We start from the raw sequence: 24,829 nt of genomic DNA on the forward strand, positions 1-24,829 counted from the left end.
TTTAAGATGTATGTGAAACATTGAGATAGTGGGGAAATGAATGTCTTCCATTGTGTGTCATTTGTAGGCTTAAAGGTGATTTAGTGTTGTGCCTGTAGGCATAATTACTCACGTGTACGCCTTTTATCTCCACAAATACCCTCTTATCTGTTCCTCTTAAATGTGCTATTAGCTAAGTCAGGTTTAATAATAAAGAAGTAATTTAATTTGTTCTGTCAAAGAGGATATTGAATCGACATCTTGTTTGCTATTCAAATGTTTTTTTCATAATAAGTGAAAACTGCTTTGATTAGCCTACACACATTCACCATATTGTAGTTTGTTTCATGATATATTCCTGTTAACAAGGGGTGGATTTATTTTAAGAAAAAAGCAATTTGAAGATTGGAGACCAGATTTAATGACTAATTCAAGTGGTCTTCTTTGTGTTGAAACCATGAATCGCTATTATACAGCTTTTGCATTATCTCAATATGTGTTGATCCAAATATGAACTGCTCCTAACATTGGCTGAAGAATGAACTTTGCCGTCCGTTTTGCTCATCTTGCAAAGCGTTAATTTGTCTCAGGGCTCATTATGGCAGTAAGCTTCCTTCAGAGCGATAGTGGCATGTAGAAGTTTGTGGTTGGGTTCCAACATTTCCCATATGACAAATCATGAAAGAATTGATTGTTGACATTCGCTCTTTCAGCTGGACATTTTAGGGCAAGCAATTATTTAGTAGTGTCTCATAAGACAATCCAGTCAAACAATAGAATGGGTTTGATTTTATCAGCATGCATTTTTGTCTACATGATTTCATCATTTTATCAGCGATAAACAATGTGAAAGTCATAGCTCTAATCTTAAAAAAGGTTGAAAATATTTGCTTAATACAAATCAACATATTATAAGAATCTTTAAGAATAAAATGCATTTTTTAATAGAATAATTCATTATATCATCTTAAGATAACAAGAACAACATTGAGAACACGCATGCAGGGTCTGTCTACTTTGGTATCACATGACAGGTAGAAAACTAAGTGATTTTCTTTTGGGGTCACAAAGCTGCCTAGTATCTGCTACAGCCTGGGTTAGACAGGCACTGATTAGCACTGACTCTCTGTATATGAGGAATATTATGTCAGTATATTTCATTTTATACTATTGACATTTGCTTCTGGAAACAATGAAATACAATCAGACCGGTAACTTCAGTATAACTTGTGCTTTACATTCCTGTTTTATTTATTATATATATATGTAAATTCTTCTTCTTCTTTTTCTTCTTATGTAATTTATATTTTATTTCATACTGACAACAGCATCTAGAAAATTCCCTTAACAGATTTGGACACTGCAACTGTAAACACACATTTGGGTGGGTTCACAATGGCTAGCATACTTAGCTTTCGTATGAAAATGTTATGTTGCGTGAAAGGTCATTTCACAGCACAGTTGATGTAATTTACACACAGTATCTGTTTCTGATATCAAATGAGAAAGTTGAGATAAGCAGAAATACTGCAACGCATTGAGCCACAAATTGCTAACAGCTTAGGAATGACTGTTAGCCTTGGTTTGACCGTTAGCATGCTAAAACGCTAGCCTGCTAGACCGTTAGCCTGTACACAAGTTAACATATGGAGTCTTGGCATTACTGACTAGTAGTTATAAAACAAGATGAAACAGAGAGAGAGTATTTCAGCCATACTTCGTTGGCATAATTCTAAAACATTAAGGATGAAAAGAAGACTAAATAACATGTTAGATAGCAATTTAAAATTACAGTCAGAACATGAAACTCATAAAATGTGTTTTCACAAGATTTTCCAGTGTCCTGTTCAGTCTGAAAAAGACAAACACACTGAATGCTCAATCTTCAGGTCACATTTCTCAATCTGTTTCTGTGTCTCCTCCAGTCTGTTTTCGTCATAACGTACCGGCCTCCTGATAATCCAGAGTACATAGACTTCCAAAAGAAACTCCATGCCAGAGCTAAGAAGGATTTCGGTGTGCACTTGGAGCCATCATTGGTAAGTTATAGCCTATGAAAACCCCCGTGCATCATGACCTCTTTAATCTTTTATGGGATATTCTGTGCAGAAAAATCCCCACTGTGCTGTGTAATTGTAAGCAGTTAATGAGGAATGATGTTTACAATAATGTTAGCAATTAATACTTTTACTTTTTATGACTGCTTTCATCTCAGCCATTAAGTATGTGAGTTTTAGTAAACTAAAATAAACTGTAATTTTTTAAAGAAGTTATAATTTCTTTGTTGGTATTTGGCACTTTGATTGGCCAAAATCGTATCATTTCATAGAAGCAGGCTTTTTAGCCCTGGCTGAAGGAAATGTTAAGTAACTTTTTATTACATCATTAAGGTCCGAAGCCAAAACCCTGTGTATTGCATAAATTTCCGTTGCTGGTTATTCAGAATTTCGTCGCTCTTCTTTCAGATGGACTATATTGCTGGCAGCTTCTATGATGGTTTCGTGCTGTACGCAAAGGCCTTGGAGGAGACTTTGGCGGATGGGGGAGCCCAGAACGATGGCATTAACATCACAATGAGGACGCAGAACCGCCGTTTCTGGGGTGATTCAGTTCAATTCAATTCAATTCAATTCAGTTCAATGCCTTCATTGTTATTGTACAGTGTACAACGAAATTAAGTATCTCTAGTTGTACATATAGTAAACATAACTTTGCAGACAAGTAGTCATATTACAATCTAAATGAATAGTATAAATCAAACAATAAATAGTATAATAGCAGAGGGGTATAAAAGCAGAATAAGTACATGTACTCATTTTAATTGCTCATTGGTAACATTGCACATGATAATATTGCATATGTTTAGGATATTATTACACATACAGGCTACCACTCGGGTTATGTACTTATTATAGCCTGATTATTCAGCAGTTTAGTTCTCTAATATAAAGTCTGTAGTGTCTCAACTAGTTATATTTTTTTTTACTGTTTTACATATACTCACTCATTAAAACTTGCAGCTACACACGGATATACACGTATATGAACTTGATGTTGATTTATATGTAAATGCAGGAGGCTCCACTGGCTCTGAAAATCATTATAAATCAGTACAGGGAACAGTGCTCTCCAGTAAACATGCAGTGATGCCAAGTGACCGGCACAGCTGCACAGCACTGGAAAACACAGTTGAACCCAAAATGCGATTAAAATATGCCCTTTCAACACAATAATTACAGTGTTATTGAACAGTTATCACACAACACTTCAGTTAAGAGTCCATTTGATGCTTGATGTGGGTGCTCATACACTTGCTTGTTTATATTGGTGCCTGCCAGATCTGCTTTCACATCACTGGAAGAAGCAGAACAATGGAATTTTGTAGCTTCAGCTTAAAAGGGTTGATGAGGGATGTTTTGCTTTTTGTTTTAGTGGAAAAGAAGGAAAAGAGAGCCCACGCTTAGGATAAACAACGGAAACTTTCAATTCATTATCGTGGACATTTTGATAATGTTTGATGCTACCTGTTTTTATAGAAGCAAGAGCTTTTCAAATATCCAGTACTGACCCAGCAAATGTATTTTTCTGCTTCGAGGTCACCTGTTTTTTAACCTTTGTTGTACTCAGTTGTTCTAGACAGAACAAAGCTCAGTGTGGTGTCTGCTAATGGAGCTCTTTACAAGATATAAACTAAGCTGAAAAATGTGACATGTAAATTGTGATAATACTGAAAATGGTGGTGGTACTATCATGAGTTTCCACATTATCTGTTTTGAATGAATCCATTCGACAGTGCAGTACATGAGTGTAGGAGAAATGAATGTCGTGAGCCTAATTGATGCATCTGTGTTGGAACTTTGTGAACCAGCTTGCAACAATGTCAAACACTGTCTCTTGAAGGATTACTTGCAAAATCCTGCAGATATTTTTGCTGTCACTTTTCAGGTAACATAAGTCTGGTGATGTTGTACAAACTTCTCTGGTGTCTGTTTCTTATTAATACACACTTAAAGTCAGTATGGTAGGAATATTGTACTGACAGGAAATAATCCAAATATAACGGCCCCTGCCCTGCACCCTCTCCCTACCCACTTCCACTCCGTTTGCACGTTTGTGTGGAGGGTCCGCCACATGAAGTGCCATCCCAAACCAAGTAGTGGGGAGTGGGTGGGTTATAAAACCCTCCAACAGTGAGTCAACATCGATACAGACTTACTGACCATGTGCAAGACCTGTGTTGTGTTCGTCATGGAAGACGCTCCATTCCACTGTTAGTCCCATGCGACTACCTGAACATATACTCGTAAACTGCTCAAACTAAGACAGACGTTTCATATTGTCATTCAGACATTAACAACTTAAAGGTTACATTGTATTAAGGATCAAATATACCATTCTCTAGTCTAGGAAACAGTAGATGGGTTCATTTTATTGTAAAGTGTTGTGTGCAAAAATCAAGCAGGAGATGTTGAAAGAAAAGGAAAAAAAAAGAAGAAATGCAACAAAAGAAGCTCAGGAGTACGTTTTATTTGGGAGTAACAACTGTTTTGAAAAGTTGCGACAGTTCCTGAGAGCAAAGTTCATCCAGAAGCTTGCTGCTGTATTTATTCATTCAGCTGACTATAAACAGAGTAACACTGTGATGGAGTGGGGAAGGTCCCTGTTTGAAAAGCCCCTGCAATGCAGACACTGATGACAGAGAAAAACTCCTGTGTGCACATACTGAATCATCTTAATTTAAATGGGAGCAGATGATATGAACACATCTCAGGGACACTATGTGACGTTACACACTGAATCACACTCTTGATGTGGGTATTTTCTACTTTTTTTTTTTTCTTTTTTTTTAGGGGTGACGGGACTTGTTAACACAGACCACAAAAATGCCAGGGATATAGACGTCAACCTGTGGGCGATGACCGACCAGGAGACAGGAGAGTACGGGGTGAGTAAATCATTTCCTGCTACTGTCGTTGATTTGCTTTGTATTTATTGTGTATGTGATTATCAGCAGAGGTTCATATGGGGAGTCATAGGTGCTGCAGGGATGACATTTTTGTAAGCCAACCCAGAAGTTAGAGATCACCCTGGTTCCCTCAACAAAACGAATTTTCCACTAGATTTTGGATTATTGCAGAAAATAAGCTCCGTGACACGTTTCTTCATTACAATAATCTTCACAAATGAACACCACTTTTTTGATTTTTGATGCCTCAGTACAATTGCCAGATGTAAAAACCGAATGTTAGACTATAATCAAACTACACCACATTTGCATGAATTTGCGCTTACCTCTTCTATAAAAGCCTTTTCTCTTACAAAGTTTGGAATAATTTGCAAGAGCGCGAGTCTAAACACAACAAGTCTATAAAGGTGGACTGGTGAGTAGATCGGTTTTCGTGCTCGGTGTGATGATGTTTAACCTCCAGTCTTATTTAGCTCCTTGTTAGCAACTGTAAAACACGTAAAAGCTTCACGACTGGGGTATTTACTCACACATTTTATGTTGTAGAATAAAATGTGAAAATGTCTTGAGTTTGTATTAACCACAGACCTTATTTCTGGCATCTAACCAAAAGCCCATTCAAATACCCCATCAACTTTGGGGTGAGGGAACTGGAGGTGCAAAAATGCTGACTCATTACATCACATCACATTCCTTTAAAGGAATAGTTTTTTTGCTGTTGCTAGCGATCACACACCCCTCTATCTGTCGTAGTCTCATCCATGAGAAGAGGTGATGTTTGTTTTAGATCTGCAGTAGAGATGTTGGCTGAAATCTCTGATAAGACTTTATTGGACTGAATCTTCATAAATGCCAGAGAGCGCAATCATTAACCACATTTTCGACATTAAGATTTAAGTTCAATGCACCCAAGGGCACACAGATTGTCACAGAGAGTCGGGGCAGTTTATAAGCTGATTTTAGGCATGGACTGAGCTGATAGGCAAATGAGGGAGTGAGGGACTCAGTTGACCTATTTTTACCATGTCAGCCTCATTCTTGATGTTTTTTTAAATAGTATTTTATTAATATTTTTAATATGAGATCTCAAATGTTAAACTTTGTCGTCTGATCATATGCCATACAAAAATCCTTTCTTGTTGTCCAGAATTTTATATATGTATAAAATCAACTGCTGATGAACTTTGTCACAATAAAATAGTCTAAAATCTTGACTAAATCAGGAAGTATCTAATCATATAATACATGAACAAGACTAAAAATCTGACGAAGCCAGCTGTCAGTTCTTGTTACCACAGAAGGTAAGGTCTGGTACCAAGCTTCGGTGGTGGACTTGCTGTCTTATGATCAGATTATTACCTGATTTGACACAGGGAAGTTTCTTTTTGTAGGGAATAAACTGGACTGATCATTAAATGAGGAGTAATTGTAGATTTTCTTTGTGACATATTTTGCTGTTCTGTCTTTATGTACTGCTCTTTATTATTTGTATGTGGTAAGTTTAAGAAAGAAAAGAGTTGCAAGCATGTCACTGCCGATAACTGCTATAATGGTTATATACGAATTAATAATATGTAACATTATTGTGTAATTGACTCCAAAACAGTCTTTGTTGTCAGCTTTCTCACTAGGAACCTTTTACTTGGAGCTTTTAAAGGAATAATTTTTAGTCTCTATAAGGTTGTGTTTCTAATTGTTTTTATGAGAATTTTATTAAAATTGTGTTGCGTAGTTTAAAACTTAAGCCATTACTTCTGTTTGGTTGTTGATACAAGGAAGGCAAATGATATTACTATTTGGGAGATATTCTGCAGTCCTGAGTTCTCTAATGATAAGATGCATAAAACCTCAAATTTCCCTCACAGTCCAATGAAAATATTTGTGTATTTTGTGCTCTGCAAACACTGCCGTGAACCAGTGTTGTCCTGTGTTTTTTTTAATTTTTGCTGTGAGGGTAGAAGAAGTGGGTTATCGGCATTTGACTTCAGTTAGAATTTCATAGCAGTCCTCAGAGGCTGTCAGCGTGACTTCCTGGTCTCATTTATCCTCAGCTTTTAATTGGTTGATTCATGTGATGATTGACCTGAGTTGCCTGTAGCCTGGTTGAAAACATCACAGAACGGTTTTAGCTTTCGGGACCTCAGACTGTGGAACGTGTTGTGTAGATGACGATATATGGACTTCACTTTCAAAACAGAATATGCATCCATCAAAATGGCTCAGGCTGATTCATTGTGATGGACGGCTTCATATGTTTAAAAAAGATCGTATTCAAGATATATCTTACTTTGCTGTAAGCACTTATTCTCTGGATAACTGTAGTGTTTGTTTATGCCTTTTACGCATAATGATGTGATCTTAAACTCAGTTTACAAATCTTATTTTTTGAGGACAAGAATTAACCTACATCACTACGGTGTTTCACTGTACACTTGGTTCTGTTGTCATGGTTTGGACTCGTGAGGAGACATCTTACTACTACACTGCTGATTTAGCATTGCACATCTATAACACTGTGAGATTCAAGATGGACAGTTCATTGTCTTTTTTTATTCCACACATTCATGCTGTAGTGCTCCCCAACACCTGTAAACAGGCTGTAATGTGTTTCCAATTCTAATTTCATTATGACAAACGTTTGTCCGCATTGTGTATATTCCATGTTTTCAACATATATTTACTCTTACGTTTATCTATTCTCAATACATTTTTTTTAGCTGCACTGAAAATAAGCTAAATTGTTCTGCTTTCAGCCTAAAAAGTATTCAAGGTTTAACGAGTGAACACAAGATGGAGTGAATTGTTGGAGGAGAGTTTTTGGGCGCAGACTGTGGTAAACACATCCCCTGAACTGAAATACCGGCGCTATTTCAGACTGCACAGCCTCTGCCCCTCCACCCGTCAAATTCTGCATTGTTTTGATGACCCTCTGTGGGGGTGACAGCCTTCAAGGTCTGAGCAGAGGGGACAGACACAACTCCTCCGGCTAGTGAGAAAGAATCATGTTTCACATCAGGACAACAGATGCTGCTCAGGAAGCTGCACCGTCAAAATAAAGCTCTCACACACACGCAACAAACTTTGCTTGTGAAGATGTAACTCCTGATTAGCTTATATGTTTTAATCATAGGTCACAGAAACAGAACAAGAACAGAACAGGACAAGAAATAGTTTTTCTGTTGAACACCTAATGTAACTCTTAAATAAACATTAATGCCGATAGAATAAAACTATATACCATCCTCTGTTCTACTTAACTACTGAGGTGAATATTTTTTAGCCCTGTTACTGTGAGATCACAACTTAATTATCTCATTGTCTTAAGAAATAAAAATATCGTCACTCTGAGCTCATTGATTATATTGACATATAGTTTTTTAAGCTTGTTATCAAAAGGTCATGATTGAATTTTGCCTTGAATTTAAGTCACACACACATAACACACATATTCTTGGGGCAATTAATTAAGTCTAAAAATAGTGATTACAAGACAATATTTTAAGGTAAAAAGATAATTAACTCACTGGAATTTTGAAAAGTATTGGCAAATTAATGCCGTGTCTTAAAGGAATAGTGTGACGTCTTTTTGTCTCAAATTGTACGCAAATGTACCGGAAAAGTTTTGTGACTGTATCTTACACGGTTGTGTGACGCTATTGTTGTAACAAAACACGTCCACAGACACATACACACCTGCCAAATTACTCAAAACTGCCTGTGTTAGTTCCCGCTACAGTAGCTGTCTCCAGGACCACATTTTGGCATGATGACACACACAGACTCACAAGGTGAAAACAATACCAACCCCGCTGTTACGGCTGGTAATAATGAGTACTCATGGGTCAGAATGTCAACATGTTGAAGGGCGTCATGGCTGGTGTGATCCCATTGCAAGACGGTCTCATGTTAACTTAGAAACCTTCAGTGAGAGATTGCATTGACAATGAAATTAGAAATTGCTATAATATTTTTTATTTTCGTCCATTTTAATCAGTGAATTCCTTTGTGTTTGCAGATTGTTGCGTACTACAATGGAACCATGAAAGAGATCATTTGGTCCCAGACAGAGAAGATCCACTGGCCGAGCGGGGGCCCACCGCTGGATAACCCCCCATGTGTGTTTTCCACTGACGACCCCTCCTGCAATGATGGTATGACCACTCTGTCTCAACAGGACACTGTTCAGAGTTTAATCTGCCTACAGATGATTTTAGTCCGTCTGTTTCTGAAGTGAAGTATTTTTTAAACAAGCAACATAAGGTTCACTGACCTGTGCTTGGAAATGGCATGAAAATATTTGTTACAAGGAAGTTCATGCACAAAATTGACATCATGTGAAATTGTCCCACACTTAACCCAGATACCAAAAATAAATCCGGGCCATACTTGGGTAACATCTTTGTTTTCTTCTGATCGAGTATATCCACGGCCCATATACAGCATGACTGTCAGATGCTACTTCCACATCTGGACCAATTCTGGCACACACATAGAAAATCTTTTGGCTTTCAGCCAGTACCGGAGAATAACAGCTTGAATCTGCCCAGATGTGGAAGTATGTGGGCCAGACTCGGGCTGAGGACAAGGTTGGGCCAGAAGTTTTCATTTTGCTAAGAATGTGAAGCAGTTTACATGTATTCTTATTGCCAATGTGTGAACAGATTGTAATGTAACTATAAATGAGACTTTCTTGGTTTCCTAACAACCTATAGGCTGATTTAGAGGACTTTCTGGGAAGTATTTCTTGGAAAATCCAAAGGATGTGACGTTAATGCTTGCTTCTGAGTAACTGATCTCAATACCTCTCTTCCACTCCCCTGCAGCACCAACAGTGTGCATCATTAGCTAATGTTAGAAATGAAGCCCGCTAACCTCAACAAACAACTCGCTCTCGGCACAAAACGTCTGTTCTTTAGAACCTGTTACTTTGTAGATTCATGTGTATTATCTCCAGTCTATATCATGTCAGTAATGAAGTGTGGCAACACATCTTATTTATAATATTCTGTCTTGTTCACTAACCATCATCCAACAAATTTAGCTAGGCTGACATTGCTTATCTCGGAGAAAGCGAGGCAAACAGCGAACACGTGAGCGAGCACAAGCAACATGACGCTGACTGCAGTTCACTGACACGGCCACCGGTGTGATTATTAGCAAGGATTCTGGATGTTACATACAGTACCTTTTAATGATATATTTTTGACTTAGAGTAAGACAGGGCACTCACACTTTGTTTATATTATCACTACAATCCCTACAGGGTCTGTGACATTTTTGTGTCAATCGTGCGTGGGTATATTTGTTTTATTTTTATCATCAATTTCATCCCAGCCTTTTGCCTCAATGAGTTGAAAGAGCAAATCCTCAAGTGTAATATTTGCTCGAATAATAAGCAGTGTGAAAGATAAGTGTTAAAAATGGCCTTTGGTGTATGAACAGTGACAGTTTCAGAGGGAAATGTCACAGATGATAAACTGTGAAGGAAAACCACTGCAATTATGAATGTATTTTGGCAAGAAGGACGGATAATGAGTGGAGGAGCAATAAATCTGACTCCGTCCCAAACTCTGAAGCCATCCGCAAATAATTTGCAGAGCTGAGAGCCTGGATGTCGCCTTATTGAGTACTGCTTTCAGCACCAAGCACAATGAATACTCTGGAATTTGCAGAAGCATATTGTCGACCAACAGTTTTACATCATGTATGGACACAAAGTGTCTAATCTACAGAATAAAGAAACAGAGAGGCCAGTATACTATCCATTGTTTCACTGTCAGCACCATGAGTTTTCTTTTCCAGAGAATGGGATTATTAAAATCAATTATAAGCTGCAAGTAATATCAAACTGTGCAACCCCAACAACAAAGAAGACAAGTTGTTATCTCCTAGTGTTAAGCTGCTGCCTTAATGTTTGTTGCCCTTCATGTTTTAATTCCACAAAACTGTAGAAACACTGAGAACGATAAGACTGATGAAGTTTACAAACTGCATAGCAGGTTTGACAATGAAGTTAATTGTATTTCATGAATTCATCGACCTGTGCTCAGTGCTATACTAGTCTGAGATGCTGCTCAGAAGTGCTGGGTGGATGGATAGAAATAGTTCCAGCATGTAACACCCCTTAAAGCCACAAATCATAATTTTACATCTCTGTTTGTGAATGGATTAAACAAATGAGATACAATGTGTAAAAAAAAAAAAAAAAAAAAAGACAGATGTAGTGGTGCTGGAGGTCGGCACATTTTCTTTTAGCCATGCTAGCTGTGTGGCAGTGTTGGTTGGTTGGTCCACTACTTTGGTCCAGACTAAAATACCTCAACATACTCAGTGGATTGCCTCTGAAATTCTGTAGAAACACTCATGTCCCCAGAGGATGTGACATGTGACACCATGAGGTTGAAACTTGTGGTTTTGAGTACAATGTCTCAACAACTGTTGGATGGACTCCCATGAATTTTGGTTAATTTGCGAAATTAATAACATTCCCATTAGCCTCGGCTTTCTTACCTGCTAAACATCAGCACGTTAGCATTGCCGCTGTCAAAATGTTAGCATCTAGTCATTTAGATAAAAGCACCACTGTGCCTAGTTACAGCCTCACACAGCACTAACACGGCCGTAGACTCTTGTTTCACCTTGGACAGAGGCAGGCTAGCTGTTTTTGCCATGCCTTCCAATCTTTATGCTAGGCTAGGCTAAACATGTCTTGGCTCGAGCTATGCAAATACTGCAGGTGACTTCGATCTTCTCAAACAAAGAAATGATATTCCCCCTATGATGAGTGTCAGCTTATCCTGTGATTACAGCTGGTGGGAAAATTAGTCTCCATCAGGGTTTTAAAATAAAAATCAGAAATGTCAGATCTGTGCAACTGTGTGAATTTGTTGCTGGTGTCCACAGCTGACAGATTGCTAAAGCGGTACAGCTGTTCTCCAGGAAGTCACAGCTGTGTTTTTCACACTTTTTTATTTTCTTTTTGAAAGATATGAATGTGGACATCTGTTGAACGCATGACAGACAACTGAGTGTAGAATCCATCTCCTGTTTCCAGGTCAATTGCCAGTTCTGGGCATCGTAGCTGTGGGATCCGGCTTAGCGCTCATCATTTTTGGAATCTCCAGCTTCCTCATTTACAGGTGAGTTTGATCTCAGCGAGCTGATGCTTCCTGTCTGTACTGCTCTTAGCTCATCAAACAGCAGACGTTTTCTATCTCGGAGGGAGGGAGAGGGAGGGAGAGAGGGAGAGAGAGAGAGAGATGTTTGAAACAGGATTTATGGGTCGTGCTGCTATAGGTGCCAGTGTGGTATTTACACGATTGTTGCCACAGCAACAGCTCAGCAGGTGACGGCGTTAAAGCAGCGGTGAAGTGTGTTTAAGCTGCCAAGTGAGCTCATATACTGGCCCCAGACAACCCTTACTGCTATTCTCATTTAATGATCATTAGTGTGTTCATTAAGTTTATTTTCTTTGCTCTGGATTAAAGCTAAATGCCTCCTATTTTAATAATCCACACACTGCTGATGTCAGGTGGAAAACATCAGTCTCTGTGATTTTTGTACTACTCTCAAAGCACTGCATGTTTCCTTGTTGGTTATTATAAGTCTTTTGGCTTATAAAAGTCTTTAAAATCCTGTTAGAAGAGCGCAAAGATGCCTGGTTTTCAATTTAAAAACAAACCTGTGTTTCTTACACCGCAAAACAAACCTTTACACAGCAAAAATCTCAATCCAGTGAAGTCATTTCAGTCTAAAACTAAGTACTAAATTGTACAATTGAAAACATCTGCCACTGTGGTAAAATCATTTTTAATGTGCTTCCAATATAAATCAACTTTGATGGAGTTTTCCCTTATGTAGGATAGCGACTGTTGTACGCTGTGATGTGATTTTAGGTTATATGAATAAAATAAGGTTGTCTTGACTGTGGCTGTTCACTGTGTGGATGAGGTCAACATTGTTTCTGGGAATTTTGGGGATTTCAACATCATGTTTACGTTCTACAATCACAAAAAAAAAAGAAAAGTTTGTTTTTCAGTATCTTTCAGTTGAACTGTTGGCAAAAATATACTTTGTTTTGTTTTTTGTTTTTCCTCCAAGTAGGATTGATCATTCTTTGAAACGGCATCTAGACAAACATGTAGTGACATTAAATTTATCCAAAACCTCACTGAAGAGTTAAAAGAATAAAAATAACGTGTGGAGAATATAAAAGTCTTGGTGTGGAGTAAAACGTTTTGTTGGGGGTGGGTTGGGGTCACGCTGGAGGAATTTGCACTCATGACCTCAGTGTTTCTAAAATCCAGGCTACAGCCTTGAAACAAGTTGGTTAAATAACTTACTGCTCTGGCAGATTTTTTCCATTTGACTTTTATGACTGACTTTTGTTTTTTTTTATACTTTTATGACTCTACAGCAGACAAAAATAACACGATATGATAAGATGAAGATGTTTTGCGGTGTATCTTTTGTTGATTCCAAAAAATCTGGAGATGGTCAGTGAAATCAGCAAAATAGATGAGTTTATTTTATTGAGTTTATTTCAACTTATTTCAAGGACTGAGCAGCAAGAACAGTGTCAGGTACGCCATACTGTAGCTGGCATTAGAGATGCTACAGATCCTACAGACTCTGTGTGTGTGCGAGAAGTTAAAAATAAACTGGATTCAATGATATGTAATTAAGTATTTAGACAAGTGATGGTGTTTAACGGTTAATTGCTGCCACGTGCAGCTGTGTATGTTTGAGGTAAAAACCCGCCACATCATTTCTATTCAGCTGTAGAAATCAGTTTGAATGGAAATGTTAGTGTCTCAGTCGACATGTTTGTGGAAATTATTCTGAGAATTAGATTGAGCCTCATTTAATTACACAACAAGTTAATCATGCATGCTCTAAGCAATCAAGCTACTGGAAGATTACTAAATTCTGCTTAATGTCATTGGTAAAAATCTGCATGCAATGAAAGAAAATTAATGTTTATTTTCCCTCTTTCATCATCGCTTCTTCAAAGTTTTCTCCTTCTACACGTTAATTATGTTCACGACCAGTAAACACAATGATTTTCAAGTAAAGAGGAGCTGATTTTAACTAACAAATCACAGCGGTAATCTGATCACTTTACTAATACTGACTATTAACACAAAAAAGTGTTAATCACCAGCCAATCAGAATGGATTTTGATCAGACGAATAGTGGAAGAAAGATGGAGGAGCGGCTATCCACCTGAGGTAAATCCATTAAACCTGAATCTGAGTTAATCATGTTTAATATCAAATAACTACCTGATCATTAATTAAACAAAGAGCATGCACTTAATTCTGAAAACATTAAGAGGTTCTTTTCTGTTTTTTCAGCTCACGGGGCAGCAAGCACAGCACGGTTTCCTGAGCAGCTAGCCTCTCGGCCGGTAAGTTTAGTGAAACATGCTGTTCTTTTTTTTCTTTTTTCTTTTTTCTTTTTAAAATCTGAGATCCAAGAGAAACATTTGGTGATTTATAGCACAAGTATCTATCTCTGTGATGCATTTTTGGTCCTGAACTGCAGTTTTGCACTCTCTGCCCCAGTCTATATTTATATCTATCATTTACATCAATGACAGTTTTATACATGGAAAGCCATTTCTCACGGACCCAAACATGTTGTCTTTTATTGGATTTTGAGTCGACTTCATTCACTCCAGAGCCATGCAACTGCAAATTTAAACCTGGGGGGGGGGGGGGGGGGGGGGTGTTCTCTGTGACGGCTCTGTTTGATACCAAAGGCTAACAAATCGCTTCCTGTTTATGCAGACACCAGTGGAACTTTGCTGATGGACAGCGAGGCAGACAGCAGAGCTTTTTACAACCGTCTCAAAGATCAACCAGCTGCTGAAAGGCCTCCATGTTCACTACTTTGCCTTACATAAACACCACTAAAACACTTTGGAGTTTTGTCACTGTTGAAAGTTATTCTCAGATCAATCAGTCTACAAGTTTCTCAAGCTTGGGGTCGCTTGATAGGGTTGCAAAGATAAATTTATATTTATTTAATATTTTTTTAAAGACAAGAATTAAACAGAGAATTTATTATCGTTTCTATTAATTATATATTTGCTGCTGCTTACGTTTTTTGATACATATAAGAAAAGATTTTATACTCAGATTAATTAAATCTCTTTGGGGTACATTTTGGGATTTAAATCTATTTCACAGGCAGAAAAGGATGAGAAATCCATATTTAATCTGTAATGAGATGAGTAATCTATACTTTTAAATTATTGGTGTATTTTGTATAACAAATGGGTGGCTGGTTCAGTATTTTTTTGTAATAGATTGATCCACTGATGTAAAACTGTTGACTGTGCAAAATGTACACAATAGTAAAATTTTGTTGAATATGCAATTTAATAAAAAGCAACATGTGGATTGAGTCTGTTTTTTTTGTATTGTTTCATGGTAAAAACATATGCATATATATATACTTAAGCAAAATATTTGAAAATGGAATTTAAAAAAGTAATTTAGCCTCAATTCTTGTTTTTCTTTAAAAAAAGAAAAAAAGAAAGAAAAGAAGAATACAACTTGAAAAATTCTTGTTTTAAGAAATTTAGTGGAAATGCGAAAAAGCGTAATAAGATGGAATACGGTAAATCACTGCTCGGGTGCAATATTGTTGAAACAAGCTGATTTCTATGAGAAACAGATTATTTACTCACACATTAGACTTCTTTTTTTTTTTTTTGCAGTGCACAAATGCAAAATTGTGAAACTGAAGTAATGCTCATTTTTGATCGAGCTACTGTTGAATATCATCCCGCAGCGCTCAGTAGATTTCACCAGGTGGACGGTCGGCCCCTCTCATCTGATTTGGGCGTCTGGTGTGCAGCAGCAGTGTGAGGGGATGTTGAGCAGAGCAGCAGTGGCTCTGTTGTTTTAATGGAGGGGTTGGTCCAGCAGAGGTATTCACATATGGGAGTTATGAAACAATAGGCCCAGTGTGGAGCCCCACACTTTGCCCCTCTGGCTGCCAGAGGTCTCTAAACGAGGCTCTTTAAATAGAAAAATACCTTTTTTTTTTTTGGTGGTGGTGGATGGGGCTGGAGGGCACCGGTGGTTTAATGGTGTTTCCTGTCCTGAAAATGGTTTCACATAGGCAGGGTCTGGAGTATTTGCGGACACAAACAAGCATCAGAATCCCCTTTAAGTTTCTGGGTCCACCTACACAGTTTGTCCTGGTGAAAAAAAAGGAAAGAAAGGAAATAAACGGGCCACTTTTTGGGGCCAGCTGGGATGGTTCGGGGAAAGGCTAAAACACTGCGATATGCAAACACTGCAATAATTTCCTGCAGCCATCTGGAAGTGTTTTACACCTTTTAGATTGGATTGGAATGCGTGGGCTCTGCTCCTTTTTCATTTCTCAGTGTTTCAAACTGAAAATGAAATTCCTCCTCCCTACCCAAAAAAACAAACAAAAAAAACAACTCAGGTTTTCACAACCCTGGACTAATAGTTTTATTTTTGAATGTGTTTCTGTTGTTAATCATTAAGTGTTAAGAAACAGCAGCTCCTCTGAGATTTGCCCCAGATGTGTTGATTCACTGGAATGCCTCTTCCCCTCTGTGGTTCTTGGTGTTTGCCAGTCAGACTGATGCTCAGAAATAACACTCAAAACATGTCAAAAATATCACTGACATGTAAATTACTAGATTAATTAACGTGGTTAGACTCTGCTGATATTTGGAGGCAGTTTAAGACTGTGGAAAGAGTTTCTAGTCATGTCTGCTTTTATCCATCTGTCATTATGCACCACATAGGAGACAGAAGTGATCAGGGTGATACTGAGTGAATGATGGACATAATTATATTGACGCATTTGAATCATTAGACTGACTGGGCCAAAGGAGACACCTGGATCAACGAGCCACAACAGCTTTACTCAGCAACCTATTTACACTGTAAAAACACTAAGCATAACATCATGTAAATTAATCTAACAAAATTTAACAGAACCTACCACAACACAACATAACGCAACCTAGACAACATCACATAACACGTAATGTAATGTAACCAAAAGTAACGGTATCTATCGTAACATAATTATGTGACCTAACTTAATATAATAACATAAGATAACATCATATAGGACACAACAGAGTGTAACTTAACGCAGCGGCTTAATGCAATAACACAGTGTAAAGGACTGTGTCGTAACAATGCAACGCAATGATGCAATGTGATGCTATGGAAGCTAATGCATTTACTTGAGAAAGCAGATTTTTTTTTCTAAAGTGAATGCATTAAATGCTTCTGTATGATGCAACGTGATGCAATGTGGCGACGCAGCAACGCGACCCAATGTAACAAAATGCAACAAAACAACACGACAAAGTGTAATGTAAAATAACACTGAACAAAAATGCTTTTGTTTTTGCTCCCAGGTTTCATGTTTCCACAAACATTGGAGACGGTTTATGGTTGTAAATGACCATTGGTTTCCCAGGCAACAGCTCTGGTGGACATTAAACATGCCAAGTGCAAGCTCTCTCAACAAGTGTGATGAAACTGCACATTTTAAAGTGGCCTTTTATTGTGATCAGCCCAAGGCACACCTGTGCAGTAATCATGCTGTGTAATCAGTGATTTGATATGCCACACCTGTGGATGGATTATCTTGGCAAAGGAGAAGTGCTCACTAACACAGATTCAAACACATTTATGAACAAAATTCAAGGGAATTAAGCCCTCTCTCTCTCTCTCTCTCTCTCTCTCTCTCTCTCTCTCTCTCTCTCTCTCTCTGTGTGTAGAAAAAATCTATGATCTTTTATTTCAACTAATGAAAAATGTGAGTATAAACAAAAATGCTGCATTAATATGTTTGTTCAGTATAAAATAACACATTAAATATTAAAATAAAAACACAAATTTCCTTAAAATTGTGATAAGAGAAATAATAATCTACTGTATAGTTCGTGTAGAATTTGTTCATGAGTAATTATAAAACATTAATCTTCACTGAGCATGTTTATTTCATTATTTGACCATTGGATCAGTTTTCACCAGAGGGTTTCAATATGCTGTTAATACACAGGGTCAGACTAACCTCCCATATTTTTACTTTTAAACAAAGAAAAATGTCTTTATATACAATGCTGCAAAACAGTCACATTCTCATTCGGCAGAAAATGGCCACTTCATATTAGTCTAATGGTTTCTCCTAGAAATGAACACCGCTAAATCACTGTATTTGCAAATACCTACATATTTTAAGAACATTATGAAGGTGAGCTGAATTTCAATGCCTATGTCGTTCAGAGTCTTGTTTCTACATGATTATAAATACTGACGTGTGTGTACATTTAATTTCCTTGCTGCTTGTCTCCCCTCCTTGCTTTTCCTTGTTTTCCTTATAATCTTCGAGGCAATGACTATTGCAAACACCATTGTGATGATTATTAGTCACTGTCTGACAGCAGCTCTTGATAATGACCATTTTATTTTCAATGCAACAGTGATTAAAGCTCACTGATGCAGTGTTCTGATTCTCTGATAAACATGTTTTATGACGCCTCAGTTGCTGTTTTAGTTATGTGATATTGAGCCTCAGATAAAAATTACAGCATTTTGTGAGAGAGTTTTGCTCTTTGGATCTCTGTTATGAAAACTGAGCCAAAGCAACCGTACAACACTATAAATAACATTCAAAACATTAAGTCCAATCCATAACTCTCCAATCATACAGATGTATGTTTCAGTGTTCCAGTTACATTACTCCTTCAAGTTTTAAGGATCAATAACTCTTAACAGTTTTTGAGTTGGGAGTTATTTTTGGACCAGTGTTAGAACTGAAATAAGGTTAGAACATCTGAGTCCGCTCTCACTGAGTTTGTTAAAAATAAAGAGAGTGGGAGTGAGAATTGAAGTGGACTCTAATCTTCATCATAGTTATCTTTGTTTTTTTATTTCATTTTACACAGAAGAAAAGACCCATGAGTCATCAGAACAAGTCTCCATCCGCGTATCTTTATGTAAAGTAGAAGACAGAAGGTTTTCTCTACTTTTACCTCAAACGCAGTGCATGCAGGGAGATATGAGAACCTCAGTTTAACAACTTCAGTGGATGCTCAGCAGGACATCCAGTCAACTCACCAACATTTCAAGTCACAAATGTGATTTAAAGTTTTTCTTAAAGGTCAAAAGTGGTTTTGTTATTATATTAATATGGCTTTTTGACTAACATTTTTTATTTACATACACATACAATTTACTGACTACAGATCAGTTGATTTCACTAAATCCCAATATGGTCTTTACTTTGGTGACATGTTGTTGTGTATTTCAGTATGTGTTTGAAAGAAGGAGCCCTTTGTGTCACCTGAAAAAGTTGTTTTCCTCTTCACCAAAGTTCAATAAGCATCTGCACCAGTGAAGTTAAAATCTAATAAAACACAAACACGCAAGCCTGCATGCATCAACACATGTCCTTCTGGAAGTTTCTCCCATCTCTACACGGGCTCTCTGGAGCTCAGCCAGAGGGACCATCAGGTTCTTGGTCCCCTCTCTGGTCCTTCTGGAGGCCACTGTGCTCTGGGGAACCTTCAGTGCAGCAGAAATTTGGTTGGTTTTTGCTCTCATATGCATTGTCAGCTGTGAGATCTAATAAAGACAGGTGTGTGTCTTTCCAAATCATCAGCTAAATTTACCACCGGCGGATTCCCGTCAAGGTGCAGAAACATATTAAAGATTATCAAGATCAATTGTCATAGCAAAAGATCTAAATACTTACGTCAGTGTGATATTTCAGTTTTTCCTTCTTGATAATTTTACAAAAAATTCTAAGATTGTTTTCACTTTGTAATTACGGGGTATTGAGTGTAGATTAATGAGGGAAAAAAAAGGTATATCTTTTATTTTAGCATAACAACGTGTGAAAAACGTGAAAGGGTCAGAAGACTTTCTGAATTCCCTGTAACTATTAGGAAACGCTGGACATGAAGCGGTCTGCGATCAGACCTGAGACCAGTATCTCAGGAAGTTCCTCCAGTAAAGATGGAGATCGAATGAATCTACGCAAATTGAGTGATTGGCTCTCTGTTGAAGGTGACTTGCCAGATGAACTCTATGTTGGTTTAAACCTCATGAACTAATTCCTCAAAGTAAAACCTGTGAGTCAACAGACCACCTTGTCTCTGATGGAGTTTTATTAATTTATTTAGCTCCAGATTCACAGCTGTAGTAAAAAACATCAGCTTACAGCCTCTGCTACACGCTCAACCCAGAGCTCTATATGTGAGATTGTTCCTCTGGTCTTTGCACCGCCGTCCTTGTTGATTTCACCACCTGGTTTTTCTTTTCTGCAGGAAACTGAAGCTGGAGAAAGAGCTGGCTGGAATGCTGTGGAGGATCCGGTGGGAGGACCTTCAGTTCGAGAGCCCCAATAAATACCACAAACGAGCCGGTAGTCGCCTCACCCTCTCACAGGTGGATCATCTTCTCAAGCACTTTATGTACTTACACTGTGGCAAAGCCCTGAAAAGTTCTTAATTATTCTGAGCTTTATACCGTCTGTTATGCCGTCAGTGTTGCTGGCGCAGCCTCCCGTGTTGTTGTTCATCTGGCAGGTCACATTGGTAAAGACTTAACACATGTGTCGACAGCTTCCATTCATACTCATTATCCGTCTCGAGATGTTGCTGCTGTAAAATCGGACCCACCGGGAATCAGAAATGCTAATTTGACCTGTTTGAAGTGCAGAGCTTCACCCTGTTTACACGCTGTGTGCCGTGTATTAAAATGCAGTGTGCGGTTTTTCGTAGAAATGCATCTCCTCTGGGTTGTGATTCGTCCCACACGTGCAAGCGTTCATGAAAAGCACATGCACACACCTTTTTCATTACTGGTTTCCAGTGCAATTCCTGGGATAATTTGTGTGAGAGTGTGTGCGTGCGCGCGTGTGTGTGTGTGTGTGTGTGTGTGTGTGTGTGTGTGTGTGTGTGTGTGTGTGTGTGTGTGTGTGTGTGTGTGGAAAACACAGTAAATTTCCAGACCAATGTATTTTCCAGTGTGCCATGTGTTGCCAATATTTGCATTCTATACAAATGCGTAGTTGACTGTGCTGGCTGTTAGTCTGCAGTGCGCCCACTTGATTTTTGTTCACTCTGTGTGCACTACAGACATTCGCCCAAGGACTCCAGTTGGTGTTGTGAAAACTGAAAACGCTTTATTTTCTCAAATACAAGCGAAAGTCAATTTCACGTTGCACAGAGGAAAGTGCTCTATGTATGTCAGTGGATGAGCCCTTTTTTTGGGGGGGAATCTAAGCTGCAATGAAGTGGAAGCTTCTTCTTAAATGACCAAGATTTAATCCTCTTTTCTCTCATCTAACTGACAGTTTTTTTTTTTCTTCTCGCTACTCCTTTCCACTTTCTCAGAGAGGCTCCAGCTACGGCTCCTTGATAACTGCCCATGGAAAATATCAGCTATTTGCAAAAACAGGCTATTTTAAGGTAAGGCTTAGTGAGTTCTGACATTTTCAACTCCTGCGCACTCCTTTCCCACCCACACATGTGCACACTCGCGGAGAAAGCCGGAGAGCCGCAGAGCAGAGAGAAAGAGAGAGTGTGGGCGCATTGAGGTAGTTGGTTTTAATGTGAGCTGCAGAATGTGTCAATTTTCTTCTTTTTTTTTTCTCTCTCTCTCTCTCTCTCTGTTTCTACACTCCCGCCTCGCAGTCTGGACATAACCATCAAGTTGTTGCCGCTGCTGATTTATCCGTTTAAGATGGAGGAGGTGTGAGGAAATGTGACATAAAGAAGCTGCTGAATAATGAGATAGCTGTCTTTGTTTGAAGCTGCATGATGTGGGTTTTATATGAATGCTGATGTCACGGTACAGCTTGAAGGTCTCGTGCACCATCGTAGGTGCTGATACGCTTCTCAATTTCAATACAGGCCAGCGATGATTGAATCTGAAGCCAAAGAACAAACAGAGAGGTGCCTTAACAACCTGTGAATACTGGAAGATAAACTCTGAAATGAATTGCTTTTTCATACAGCATTCAGACACTAGATGTATCTGACATGCAGTCATGGTCAGCTCCTATCTGTGTATTTCATATTGAATAAAACTTAAAAGCGCTCACATGGACTCACACGAGTTACCGGTCTGTCACATGTTTGGCTCTGAGGAATTCACTTCAGCTCCTTTGTTTAACTGATCCTCACATAATGAAAGTGACAGATAGAGTTCCTCTCCAGCAGCAGACTGAAACAGGCCCCAAATGTACCTGTAGGGATAAAGTGCGAGGTGCAGTTCTCTCCTCTGAAGGCTGTTGGATTTCCTCTCTCCACTTTCATTATCCATATTTGTACTTCTTTTATAATCTGTGTGTTTCTGTTGTCGTTTTTCCCGCCTTATTGACATCCAGTCAAAAGTGCGTCCTCGTTGTAGTGAACTCTGCATCAGTGCTGTCTCTAACATTGGATTGATCCCTCTGTCTGTTCTTGTGTTGCACGCAGGGGAACCTGGTGGCCATCAAGCATGTCAACAAGAAGAGGATCGAGCTGACCAGACAGGTTTTACTGGAACTCAAACATGTAAGCGTTCAGTATTGATCAAGTCACATCAATTTCATTTATATAGCCCAATCACAAATGAGAGCAGTCCAATTTGTACAATATATGACACTCTATCTTCGGACCAATTTGTATTAAATTTCAACAAGGCAAAAGCAGCTGCACTGCTTTTAATTGCATTTAAGAGAAGAGAACAAATTAGCCCAGTTTTAGTATAATTTCACTGGTCTGCACTTCAATAATACACTTCCAATTTCTCATAAGGCATTAATCAGATTGGCTTCATGCTTTATATCTGAATGGAACTGCACAGTTGGACGATAATTATCTGTGTGTGTATCACTACACAAACACATCTTCGTCATGTGATCCTCTATTCCCCAAAATCCAAATAATGAATATTGCAGCTTTAAATAAGCAAATGTAATCTGCCCATTAGATTTTAATGTTTCTTTTGTACAAGTGGAGAATTTGGCCAGACGACTGGTACTAACATAATATAATAACTTTTTGATTTTTAGTGGTTAAACAGTAATAAATAATACAGTGTGTGTGTGTAAGTGTCTAACCTGATAAGATGACTTAAAAACAGTAAATTAAAAGTATGTACAGCACAGTAGTTTAGCTGCCATGACAGTAGATGTACATTCACCCTTGGTAGCAACTTTGAGAAGTGCTTTTTCAGCTGACATGAGCATTCACCCTTGTACAGAATGACTTTAGTAGGTCAGAAATACAAAGTGTTTTAGCGTCTTTCAGCTCATTGTTGTGCTTTCATGGCCCACACCTTTACTGAGTTGTTTCCTGCAACAGTAGGCAGATATTTTCAGCTAAAAACCTTTGAAATCTACTGTACACGACCTGCCCAGCACAAAATGGTGAGTTGGTGGAGCCCAAAACATAGGTAAAAGAAGAGTAAACCTTCTTAAAGGGCCAAACTGTCGTGAATATTCTTGGTCCCGAGAGGATGAACCCGGATATTTAGCACTCCTCTTGAGCCGAAGTAAGGTGGAAGTTCTGCTTGCAGAAAGAAATATAAACATTTAAAAGGAATACAGGTAAATTTGTTGAGCTAATTCATGCTCTGCAGAGGACAAACCCCTGATTTTAATGATTTCACGGTCTGTCCTTAAGTGGAACCCACAGGACAAAACCTTTTAGCTTTGCTCCTGGTAAAACTTTCAAAATAGAAACGTCTTTGTTCCAACACTTTTGTATTTTTGTTTGTAGTGATACAGACTCTACATTCTACTTTTATTTTTAGTCTTTTTTTTCCTTCAGAAAAACAAGCCTAAATTCTTGCGTTTCTCCATTGGCTTGAGCTGTTTCTGAGAGTTTTCAGTGGCCTCGGTCTGAAGAAAGTCCACTGGAACCTTGGGGTGAATTGTAAAGAAAAAAAAAAAGAGTTCTACTCATCAAATCGTTTATTGTCTCTCTGAAATAAAACAACCATGAACTGACGTTATTCCACTTGTTACGACTACATGAGAAAGACCTTCATACAAGGTTCCATCGCTCTGTCTGCTACAAAACAGGCTCCTAAAAAGTGGAACTATTTCAGCATATTGGCTGAGAATCAGTTTTTTTCTGACTCAGTAGGACAGTAAAAGCTTTATTTTTTATTCTTTGGAACTGAACGCAAGAAGTGGAACCTGGCTCCTTGTTAGCATACCCAAACGGAGGTTGTGACCAGTTCCATTGCAGGATGCCACTTGTTACTCGAGCGCTTCCAGCAAAGAATTACCGTCCTTAAACTGTCTCTTCAACATCAGCGACAGCAGCTGCCGAAGAAGAGGTCCCCCTGGCTGGAAAATATTTAAGAGAGAGCTATAAGGAAGCTGAGGGACAAACAATTTATGTGGTTTGGTGATGGAAACACAGTGTGGCACAAGGAAACCCCTAATTTTGAAATTACACAGGCACTCATGAACAAGACGGATGCTCATGGGGAAGATTTTTGGCCATTTCCTCACTTTAAGCATCTTTTAATATTCAACTTTCTCTACTCAAATTTTCAACTCTGTATTTTTGGTCCCTTTCTTTGAGTGAGCTGCAGCCCCCCCTCGGAGGAGAGGGGTCCGGGCTTCTCGGATGCCTCTGTGGCCTCTCGGTCAGTCAGAAGGCGCACATGGGAGAGAGGCTGCTGTCTGAGCTGGCAGCTTCTCAGATGCCCCGGGGGCCTGATCGGCTGTCAAACCTCAGCTCATGAAAAGCCAACCAGATGGGGGAAGAGACGGATCTGCCAGTGGAAACTTAACCACTTGTCTTCCAGCGCTCTCTGTCCTCCCCCTCATGGACACCCCCCAACCCCCCACCCCACCTCACCCCCC

General features: G+C 38.7%; 1 protein-coding gene across 1 annotated transcript in view; it reads left to right on the plus strand.

Moving 5' to 3' along the window:
* Positions 1-24,829, plus strand: part of npr2 (natriuretic peptide receptor 2) — a 65,529-nt gene that overhangs the window by 13,070 nt on the left and 27,630 nt on the right. The window contains exons 3-10 of the mRNA XM_023399935.2: positions 1,905-2,018; positions 2,445-2,580; positions 4,830-4,924; positions 8,961-9,096; positions 12,000-12,084; positions 20,286-20,406; positions 21,357-21,431; positions 22,443-22,520. Of these exons, the coding sequence (XP_023255703.1) occupies positions 1,905-2,018; positions 2,445-2,580; positions 4,830-4,924; positions 8,961-9,096; positions 12,000-12,084; positions 20,286-20,406; positions 21,357-21,431; positions 22,443-22,520 (840 nt within the window). The remainder of the gene's footprint in view (positions 1-1,904; positions 2,019-2,444; positions 2,581-4,829; positions 4,925-8,960; positions 9,097-11,999; positions 12,085-20,285; positions 20,407-21,356; positions 21,432-22,442; positions 22,521-24,829) is intronic.

This window comes from Seriola lalandi, unplaced genomic scaffold, assembly GCF_002814215.2.
Source record: "Seriola lalandi dorsalis isolate HSWRI2012SDOR001 ecotype SW California unplaced genomic scaffold, Sedor1 jcf7180002052129, whole genome shotgun sequence".
NCBI lineage: Eukaryota > Metazoa > Chordata > Actinopteri > Carangiformes > Carangidae > Seriola > Seriola lalandi.